We start from the raw sequence: 11,086 nt of genomic DNA, 5'->3' as shown, positions 1-11,086 counted from the left end.
AAGTCGGGCTGAAGCACGTAAACACTGGGCTGTCGCTGGTCGGCGTTTTGGTTTTCGTCGTGCGTGCGTTGCGTTCTATCCCGTCTGCGCTGCGTACGACATGGAGACTATTTTGGAGCAGCAACGCCGTTATCACGAAGAAAGAGAGCGCCTAATCGACGCTCAGGCAAAGGAAATGCTTCATAGAAAGTCCACAGTGAGTAAAGCTTGCCCATGTTTTACTGATATGCTGTACTGCAATGGTCGTCGGAGACAGTGTCTTCCGACACTAAGCTCAGTGTTACCGTGTCTTCCTAAGGGTGACAATTCGAGGCTTGTTTCTCATTGCATTTGTATCGTGTTTGTTTCAGAACAGAGAACAGATCAACTCGGATCACCGTCTAAAGATGCTGCTTGATGTGAGTATGCTAGGGCTGTAGTGTTGAGCCGTGCATTAACAGGTTCAATCGCTCTTACAGAGGTATATGGAATGCACAGCTAACCTAAAAGAGCTGTATGAAGATAGAGATGGGTAAGTTTACTTTGGTGTTTAGTTCTCACTTTCATGGCAATATTATCTGTTATGTGCTTTTTTTCTTCTTTCTTTTGGCCGTATGTAGGCTTCGGAAGGAAGAAATAGCGGCCCTTTCTGGGCCGAATGAGTTCGCCGAATTTTACTCCAGGCTCAGGACTATTAAGGAGTTCCACAGGAAGCACCCAAATGAGGTTTGTTCCCACCTCTGACACACTGGGTTGAGCAGGTTAACATGTCCCTCGAACTTCCAGATACAAGTGCCAATGTCTGTGGAGTTCGACGAGTTGAACAAGGCAAGGGAGAATCCGTCAGAGGAAATGATGAGTACGTTTCAATTCACTTTTTGGGGCTCGTTCAGTTATGACAAGGTAGCATTTCTTCTTTCCTTTTTTTTTAATTGTCACCTTTCGTATGTCACTGTCACTTTTGCTATTAATACTCAGCAGACAAGTAAGCAACATTGTTGCTTAGGAAGTTTGACTGGTCTTCATGAACATGTATACACATTGTCATTATTTCTTGCTGCGTGAGCTTGCATCATTCGATCTATAATAATTAGACACCAGAACTTTACGCAAAATGCAAATTTTTTTCATTACACCCTTATCGTACCTATTTAACATATAAGCAGAAACTGTGAGTCTAGAAACATTTTAGTGGCACTTTTTTAGCGCCTATTTAGATGTTGGTGCCTCTATCGAATTCTCAGAGCTTAAAAATGCCCTTTTCCATGTTCTGTCCTAGCCTTATTTTTGTTTATAATGTTATCACCTGCTAGGGAACTAGCCTGAAGGTAGCCGATTATTACAACAAACACTTTACTGGTGTAAAGGCTGTTATTAACAGCTTTTCAGCAGACAAGAGTATCGCTGTGTAAAGGGTTCAAACAGCGCTATCCGATACTTCGTGTACTTGTGCGCTCATTTCACATATTCAGCCAACATCATTAAGAAACTTGAATGCTCAGGCGCAAATCTGACCTATTATGTTTGTCTCAATTAGGACATTCAGGAAAGGTTAGCCACCATTCCCAATGGACCTATTGCTGATAGAGTTAGTTAAAAACTTCAATATGCCCTGGAGAAAAATCCTGGCTTTCAGTATGAAAGAACTGTCAAAGTTAGGATGGATAGTTGGGCGTGTTGGTTAAGCATGATTTCTGAAGTGAAGGCGCTGAAAAGACGGAGGACAAAGAAGAAACACACAACGCGCCCTGTGTGTGTGTGTTTCTTCTTTGTCCTCCGTCTTTTCAGCGCCTTCACTTCAGAAATCAACTGTCAAAGGTTCTGACCAGCGAACATTCTGGAATTCCCGAAGGCGTTGGATCATCAAAGGTTCCGAAGCGCTACAAATTTCTGCCCCTCACTTCGAGGGATGTTGGGCATTCTTTTCTTGTGTACAAATCAATACTCAGTGAAAAAAGGTGCAAGATGAATCTAGAAAAACGTGAAATGGATGGAGCTTGCTTGTGACTGTTGTCACAATTTTTCTTGTGGTATCTATTTTGCATACTAAATTTCAGTTAAATCTTGTAACCTACACAACTTGCCTATTTCCGTGTACTTGAGAAAATAAAGTGAATTTCACAAAACTGGGGTGCAGGGGGCTGTGTGACTTAGAAAATCATAACGTATCCTCAGTTACCCAGTGGAAGTTTTTATTATTTGTGCCTGTACATGGTAAAAAGACAGTAGTTGGCACCTATGTATGGCTTCAAGGACAGCTTTAGCACCTGTTATAGGTGTGTAAAACAGCATTTTTCAGTGCCCAGACATCTGGTCTCTAAATAATATATACTCTAGGCTTTGAGCATCTTTTTCAGAAGTCTTGCCTATACTCAGCCAGATAAGAAAAACACTCTTTTCATCCACCACAGTGGCTTAGTGCCTTGGCCTGGTACTGCCAAGCACAAGGTCACGTGTTTGAATTCTGGGCATGGCTTCTGCAATTAGAGGGGGACAGAATGCAAAAACATGCCTGTACCAGGCATTAGGTCTACGCTAAAGAACCTCAGGCAGTCAAAATTAGTCCAGAGTTTTCCCTTACTACTGCATGCCTCATAATAATGTCGATGTTTTGGAACGTGAAACCTCAGAATTTAATTAATGTAATTAAAATTACTCTTAAAACTGTTTGACAGCCCAAAGGGCAAGTATACACCCTTGATGTTTTCGAGGTCGTACAGAAGTTTCTTAGTATGCATATTTTCATAACTTGCCAAGTGAAACTCCAGTGTGGCTCGTTGGCCCTCTGATTGCAATCAAGGCCAGCTGTTGACAGAAGGAAACATGTAAATATTTTATTCCAGGAAATGGCATTCTTTGTAGTGAGCATGGAGAGCTATTTATCCACTGTATGTCTCTTCTAGATCTGGTAGACTTTACTGATGAGGAAGGCTATGGCAAGTACCTCGACCTGCATGAGTGCTATGAAAAATACGTCAACCTCAAAGGCATTGAGGTAAGTAGCTTGGATATTGCCTGGTTCAGCTAGTGATTGTTCAGGGTGCAGTCAATACACATTATTTGATCTTAGAGGTAAACTGTTTGCAGAAAGCTTGTCGCCATACATCCCTGCTATACTTATAATAGTCCAGTAACATCTAGTGTTATGAAGATCTGATATATGTCTAATACCAAGTCCTATTCATTTTCTTAGACGGGTTGCCTACTTGCTTGAATCATGCATAGATGTACTGTAGTGAAAAATGTACTGTTCAATCCTGAATCACAGTAGAGCTTGTCACATGCATATTGGAATGCAATATGCTCTAGAACTTCTGGTTGAACGTATGCTGCTATATTGCTGCAAGAAAGATAGTCGATCTTAAAATGCTCAGTCACACTCTTGAACTTTCTCTGAATTGACTAGCAGGAAATAAATTTCTTGCTGCATAACAGAACATGAGAGAGGAAGGGATAAAAAAAAATGTAAGGTGCACCGGTTGATTAACAAAATTCATTGAAAGCTTCCCTTGTCAGTCGGAAATAAATTGAGTTGCAATTGACATGTTATTACTTTGTGAATTGCTATTTGCAGAAAGTGGACTACCTCTCATACCTCGCGTCATTCGACCAAGTGTTTGATGTTCCCAAGGACAAGAAGAACTCTGAGTACAAGAAGTGAGTAACCTTTGTTGCACTATTTTCTTTTGGTCCTTGCTCTTTATCGTTGTGTGCGTCTGCCTTCTAGGCGCCCGCTGTGGTTGCTTAGTGATTTTGGTGTGGCCCTACTAAGCATGAAGTCATGGGATCATATCCCAGCCCCGGCAGCTGCATTTTGATGGGGCGAAATGCGAAAACACCCATCTACTTGTATTTAGGTGCACATTAAAGAACCTCAGATGGTCAAAATTAATCCAGAGTCCCCCACTAAGGCGTGCCTCATAATCAGATAGTGGTTCTGGCACAAAAAAGCCAATAATTTATTTTTCTTTAATCTAGGTACCTTGACTGCCTTCTTGATTACCTACAAGACTACACACTGAGAGTGAAGCCACTTCTTGATGTCAACCAGGTAAATCTGGCTTTACATATTCACATTCCCTTCACATTCATGTTAGTGAACTGAGTGAATTCGAGATGAAACATTTGCTACCTTCTCAGCTTATGTTGTCATGTTTTGCAGGAGATGGAAAATGTGATGAATGACTTTGAGAAGCAGTGGGAAGCAGGTACTTTTCCAGGATGGCAGGTTGGTTGGAGAAGTTTCAATGTCTTCGCATTCTGCTTGCTGCAACAATACAGTTTTGACGTTTTCAAGAACTGTGAGGTGCTCGAAAATGCTTTCTCATTGTTCACCACAGGCTAGTGTTATAAAGTTTACTTATTAAAGCTTGTTTGCCTTTTATTGGTAAGGTGGGCTGCAGTTAATGTGCCTCCTATGATGGCTCTGTGGCAGACAGTAAATCTGTAGCACCACTGTTAATGTAGTGGCGGCGAAGATGAAGTTGGCTTACCACATAAGGGAGAACATGCTTGACGCCTGGCTAGACGGTCGCAATATTCGCTGATACCTCGGCCATGTTCAGCACACCCGCATCCATGACCAGGCTGGCTCCCTCAGCAAATGTGGCCACTCAGCGCATCTTAACTGCCACAAATCCATGCAAGCAATAATTCAATCACAATCAACTAACCACTCATTCAGTTGTCGTCATAAGTACTTTTGTTTTGAAACTTCTTTTTTGCATTATGTAACAGCTTCATGGTTTCATTTCAGAAAGAGGCAGGCAGTGCTTTAGCTCATGCTGGAGCCCACTTGGACCTTTCTGCGTTCTCTTCTTGGGAGGCAAGTAACCGTCGAACTCATGATGGTGCCAGCTTGCCTTTTACCTTGGAATGCCTTTTACTTTGGAAAATAGTTGTATTTTAAAGAGACATTCAAGAGGAACATTAAGTTAGGCTGTGTTCATAAATTATGCTTATACAATATTATAATGACCACTCACACTGTGAGAGGAAGCCTATACATAGTAGTAAGCCAGAAAAGATGCAAAAACTAAAGATGGGTGGCAGTCCTGCCCTGACATCCTTGCACCAGCTCAACGAGATGTTATAGATTTTGACAGCATCTACTTAAGTCTAGTTAATTGTCTTTCGATAAAGAAAGACTACATAGCATTCTAAAGGAACTAAAGGCTCAGCTCGGCAGGTTTCGATAAATGTTGCTTTGGCAAAACTGCCCAAGTAATATGAGAAAATAATTTAAAATCCATGCCACACTTACAAACCAGCACTGCAGTTCTGGTGCGAAATATCTCCAGTACTAATCAACTCTTTTTAGCGAGGTAAATGAAAATACAATATTTATAGAATACCTTACCATTCTGAACTGATTTATTGTTGGTCTTTAGTGTCCCTTTCATGAACGTCTACTTCATGCTTAGATTGCCAGCTTTACAGGGGACATTTCACAACTAATAGCATTTTGTTGTTTCCTCGCCTCTTTCTAAACTTGTTTAAGCTAATCTAAGATAAACTTCAAGCATACATTATCTGAATTGATCTAGTTGGAATATAATTGCAGACATTCCAAATGTAATTCCGTATGTTCATGCTGAAGAGCTCTAAGGTGCTGACTTGCCATGTCTGAGTGTAGCGGAGTGTGGTGCTAGCCAGAACCTTGAAGTATCCACTTATTGATGTGAAAGGCCATGTGAATGGCCCACTGAGCAAAAAAGACGGCATCTGTAGTCTGTAGCAGTGAAAGGGCACCTAAATTCCCATTGGCCGCAACACCATCTTATGATCGTGCCTTGACAAGTTCCCATTGGCTGCGACACCACGTCACGAGCTTGCCTCAACAAATTCCCATTGGCTGCGACACCACGTCACGAGCTTGCCTCAACAAACTCTCATTGGCTGCGACACCACGTAACGAGCTCACCTCGACGAATTCCCATTGGCTGCAGCGCCATGTTACAAGAGGCCTCGACAAATTCCCATTGGCTGCATTGTCATGTTACAAGCGCGCCTCGACGAATTCCCATTGGCTGCGACACCATGTCAGGAGCTTGCCTCAACAAATTCCCATTGGCAGCAACACCACATGACAAGCTTGCATCACCAAATTCCCATTGGCTGCGGCACCATGTCATGAGCTTGTCTCGACAGAGTGGGTGAAAGGGAACGCCTGCTGCAACATTATGATGTGAGTGCTAGGTGTTGCGTGAGGGCAGAGGGCAATGCCATGACGACACGCCACCCTCGCTCTTGCTCTCAGAAGGAGGTGTGTGATTGGTATCTCTCTCACCCCTCACTGGGCTTAGCTGCTGCGAGCGCCTGCTGGCCTTGGTGGCCGCTGCTGCTTCCTCGGTCTCTTGCCGCACAGGACGTTGGTACCATGCGGTGTTGGCACGGCAGGCTGCTGCTGCTTGAAGTTGTTCGAACATATAAAAGGGCCCCTTGTAATGGAAATGAAGTTCAGTAATGTGGAAAGTTGGGCTAGTTGGTGATTGATTATCATACCTTGCTGGTGAAGCAGCGAGTGTCGTCTTGTGTGTCTTCTCTGTGTCCGTGTCAGTGCGCTGCTTCACCAGCAAGGTATGATGATCAATCCCCAACTAGCCCAACTTTCCACATTACTGCTGCTGCTTGCTGGCTTGAGCAGGACGCACTGCTATGGTACATTACTCGCAGCGGAAAACTGACTGCTCAGTGGTGTTCAATTGGACATTAATGCTTTCGCATTCAAAACTGAAGGTGCGCTTAGGTGTCCTTGGATTTTTGTAGAATGGAGGGCAAAGTTTTCAAGTTCCTGTCGAACGATGGCTTGCACAAGGGGAACTGAAAAGGGGTTGCGTCAGGGCTACACGAACAGAAAGCTGTGGGCGCCATCGCATCCAGTTCACATCGAACGATTCGCACAACGTCCTCTGATGGCGACTCAAGCTGCTGTGCGGGCTGATCTTCACACATTGACGTTGCGGCAGTATTGGGAAGTCTGGTGAATGGGTGCAGGACGCGTCGGCTTTTGGTCTGCTCGAATGGTCGGCACTCTTTGATGATAGCATCAACTGTAGAGCAGCTTTTGCACATGAGCTGCAGATTAAAGGCATTGTCAGCAATTCCCTTGAGCACGTTCCCTACTTTCTCAGCTTCTGTCATGTCGTGATCGGCTTTACGACAAAGCGCCAGCACGTCCTGGATGTACGAAACATAGGACTCTGTGGGGGATTGGGCACGAGAGGCCAGTTCCTGCTTTGTGGCAATTTTACGGCCGGCTGGTTTGTCAAACAACTCTGTTAACTTCTCTTTGCATTGGTCCCAGCTGGTCAGCTCCTCTTCATGGTTCTCGAACCACACCTTTGCCGTGCCTCTTAGGTAGAACAACAGGTTAGCTAGCATAAGCGTAGGGTCCCATCTGTTGATTCCACTCACACGTTCGTACATAGCCACCCACTCTTCAATGTCGGCACCATCAGTCCCGCAGAAAGTTCCGGGATCCTTGGGTTGCACAACCACAACCGAAGGGGACAGCGACGTAGCAGGCGATGGGGACGTTGGAGGCGGCAACGACATTGATCCCGAGCGCTCACTGTCATTCATGGTAAGGACGGTGATGCGACGTCCACTGTGGAGCTCAATTTCCAGCCGTGGTACCTCGCACCTCCACCAATATGTTACGGGGATGTTGGGAGTATAAGACTGTATTTACAATGTATATACAAGCAGAGTCAATGGGGTTAAAATAGCTGACTAGTAACAACAAGCAGCAGCCAGCGTCTCGCGATCTTATTCTTCCTCTCTCTTCTTTCATCCTTCCGTGACAATATGTTAAGACTCCAGATGGCATTTGGGTTAAAAACGTCCCTGTGGTTGCCTTAAATTCGTGTTTAATTCGTGGTGTAGTGAGGAGTTGTGCAAAAGGTAAGATGCATGTCCAAAAGGTAAAAGGTAAGATGCACGTCCAGGTGGGGCCGTATGTGCATGTGTGGGAGCAAGGCCCGGTAATATGCTTGGACGTCACATTTATGAGAGTAAATATTGCAACGTTAACTCGAAATGGTTTTTAAAACACACTTTCATGTTTTCAATACGCAGGAGTTGGCGTCCCTTGGTTTGGACCGACTGAAATCGGCACTAATGGCACTGGGGCTGAAATGTGGAGGGTAAGCATACTATAATACTGCAGATATGTTAAAGCTGATAAAAAAGCGAGATCAAATTTACAAAAAGTTAATACGAACCAGGTGTCTAGACACACTACAAGAGCTTATATATTACAGAAACTGTGTTACTAAGGAGCTTCGTGCTGCCAAAAGGTGCTACCAAACAAACCTTTTCAGCTCATCAGCAGGACGACCCCAGGATGTATGGAAAATGTATGCATGATCACAAGATTCACATACAAAAATTGTGAAAGATGTTGAACTAAATGGTGTTAATCCAGCTAATGCGTTTAATTAAAATTTCCCTTCAGTTGCCCCAACATCGGATTACAATAGCTTATGCTATATGGGACCAGAAAATCAATACACAACGTTTCTCAAGCTAGTTGCAGAGAACGAAGTAGCTAAAGTGGCCTTTCTTTAAACAAAACCTCAAGGGACCAGGGAAATTGGTTCCGTTTATCAAGAGTTCCATTTTCTGAGAGACAAAGGTGAATGCAATTGCATGAATGCAAAACCAACCAACCATCCATGAGGATGGTGTTCCGTTTAAGAGGCAGTTCCGTTTAACCGATTTCCGTTTAATGAGATCCTACTGTACAGAGTTCCTATCATTAAACAACAGTAAATCAGAAGATGCATTTGATCTCTACATAGGACCAGTTAATTACACTATTGATATAATTCACACTGTCTAGCACACATATCTAACATTTGTTTATTATCTAGCGTTTTTCCACATAACATGCAATCCTCTAGGATTGTTGTAATTTACAAAAAGGGGAGCAAGGATAATATGTCCAATTATCGGCCTATTTCTATTCTGCCACTGTTCTCTAAAGGCTTTGAAAAAATAATCTTTAAGCGCATGGCATGTTTTTCTGATCATCACCAAATACTAACTTCGTCACAGTATGGTTCCCGCCCAAACATGTTGACTGAGCTAGCACTCGTTACTCAGAAGGAATTCATACCAGAAAAATTTGAAAATAGAAGTATAGTTCTGGGAGTTTTCCTAGGCTTCATTAAAGCTTTGGATCTCATCAGTCATCAAACCCTTCTTCATAAACTTAGTGCTACAGCTACCATGGGAAAGTAATGTCTTCAATTTCTTCATACTTTCAACATCGCTCTCAATTTGTTGAAATTAACTGACATGATTCTTCAGTAAAACCGCTAACTTCAGGTGTTCTCGGGGGAGCATTTTGGGCCCTTTCCTTTTCATACTATACATTAATGAACTTGTGAATGTTGATATTATGTCAGAGTACATCGTACACACCGACAAGACAAGTTTATTCTTTTCAAGGGTTTCAAGTGTTGAGTTGGCTAAAACAGCCAATAACATGCTAGCACTAATTAATGCCTGGACTCTTGAAAATGATATCAAGTTCACTGTTCAAAAGACTAAAGCTGTAATGTTCCACCTGCGTCAAAAATGTTTCCATCTTCCACCCCTCGTGATGGCTAACACTGAAGTAGAAGTTGTTCACTCTTTTAAAACGTTGGGAATCTACTTTTCAGAGAACATGTCATGGGATGATCATGTTACTTACCTTGTTGGGAAATTTTCTGGTATGACTGGGTTTATTCGCTGTCACTGATCTCTTCCAGTGTCAGTAAATATTTTATATAATTCTTTATATTCCTGTGTAATGAATTATGGAGCCCTGGCCTGGTCCACAACAATGATTGAAAACAAATTGGCTACAAAAACAAGTCGTTTGTGTTGCCTTAGATGTTTCTCCTAACTTACACACTGCGGAATTATTTTGTAAATTCAATATTATCAGCATCAAATCATTGTATCCCCATAGGCTTGCTCGACATTGCAGATCTGATGCGTCTAGGCATACCAATACATTAGATAGCTTGGTGGGACTTCAAGAAAACCATCCTTTATACAATACATGTAAACCTGAAAAGTAAAAAGTTGAAACATGCCGCATGGACCCCGACAAACAAATGTTCAAATTTCGCTTGCCATCATTACTAAATAAATTGAGAAGAGTTAATACAGTGGAACCCCGATTATAGGACTTTCTCGGGACCACGAGAAAGTGTCGTAAAAGGTGGGTGCTGTAAAATTTGAACATAAATTATGCCTATAAAAATACAACTTATTTCGCCCGACGGATTTACGAGAAACTTCAATGTAAACTACTAACATACTCTGCAGGGCTTGGAAACCCAAATTACTAAAAAAGTAAATGCGATAAGAATTAATGCTGCAGTACAGGTACCAATCATGCTTTATTCAAACAAATCTTTAGGGCACTCCACTGCCCACTGCCGCGATTCCCACCAGCTGGTGCGAACTTTAAAAAAGGTTGGTAAGTTTCTTTTGGACCTTGTTTGATCCATAAACCAAGAGCTTTCGCTCGAGTTGGGTAACATCCAAAAGGAGGTCCTCTGCGCTGTCGAGTGAACAGATGAAGTTCTTGATGCCGTCTATGTGCCTTAGCACCTCGACGAATGTGGTAGGCACAGGCACAGCATCTGTGGCATCGTCGTCGTCCTCGTCCGATGTCACAGCGGTGTCGGCATTAGGCAAAGCCTCCTTGATGGCGTCATCCAGCGACACCTCGCCGCAGATCGCAACATTGTCATCGGTCTCCACATACTCGGCGAAGGTCGTGGGGAGGTTTAAACCCTCGGAATCGTCGTCGGCGAAGCCTACAGCGGCCTCGAGCGTCATCGAGGTTGGTGCGTCTCGAGCAAAGGAGGCAGTCTCTCACTTAACGCCACAGTGCTTGAATGAGTTAGCGATTGTGCTTCGCGACGCTGTGTTCCACGAACTGGCAATAAAATGCATGGCATTGAGCACAGTGATCTTTTTTTCCGACTCGCTGCACTTCATGGCCGCCAGCCGACGCTACACTAACCGCTTCTGGTACCCTTGCTTGACGCACTTAATGATGCCGGCATCCAGCAGCTGCACCCGGCTTGTGCAGTTGGGC

General features: G+C 43.4%; 1 protein-coding gene across 1 annotated transcript in view; it reads left to right on the top strand.

The window, feature by feature from the left end:
• Nucleotides 1-26: 26 nt before the first annotated feature.
• The window catches only part of noi (splicing factor 3a subunit 3 noi), a 30,403-nt gene continuing 19,343 nt past the window's right edge, over nucleotides 27-11,086 (top strand). The window contains exons 1-11 of the mRNA XM_050170021.3: nucleotides 27-196; nucleotides 351-398; nucleotides 459-511; nucleotides 600-705; nucleotides 766-838; nucleotides 2,883-2,974; nucleotides 3,554-3,636; nucleotides 3,958-4,030; nucleotides 4,142-4,207; nucleotides 4,736-4,804; nucleotides 8,059-8,126. Coding sequence (XP_050025978.1) covers nucleotides 101-196; nucleotides 351-398; nucleotides 459-511; nucleotides 600-705; nucleotides 766-838; nucleotides 2,883-2,974; nucleotides 3,554-3,636; nucleotides 3,958-4,030; nucleotides 4,142-4,207; nucleotides 4,736-4,804; nucleotides 8,059-8,126 — 827 coding nt within the window. The 5' untranslated portion in view covers nucleotides 27-100. The remainder of the gene's footprint in view (nucleotides 197-350; nucleotides 399-458; nucleotides 512-599; nucleotides 706-765; nucleotides 839-2,882; nucleotides 2,975-3,553; nucleotides 3,637-3,957; nucleotides 4,031-4,141; nucleotides 4,208-4,735; nucleotides 4,805-8,058; nucleotides 8,127-11,086) is intronic.

Source organism: Dermacentor andersoni, chromosome 6, assembly GCF_023375885.2.
Source record: "Dermacentor andersoni chromosome 6, qqDerAnde1_hic_scaffold, whole genome shotgun sequence".
In the NCBI taxonomy this organism is placed as follows: Eukaryota; Metazoa; Arthropoda; class Arachnida; order Ixodida; family Ixodidae; genus Dermacentor; species Dermacentor andersoni.
This window is presented reverse-complemented; position numbering and strand designations above follow the sequence as displayed.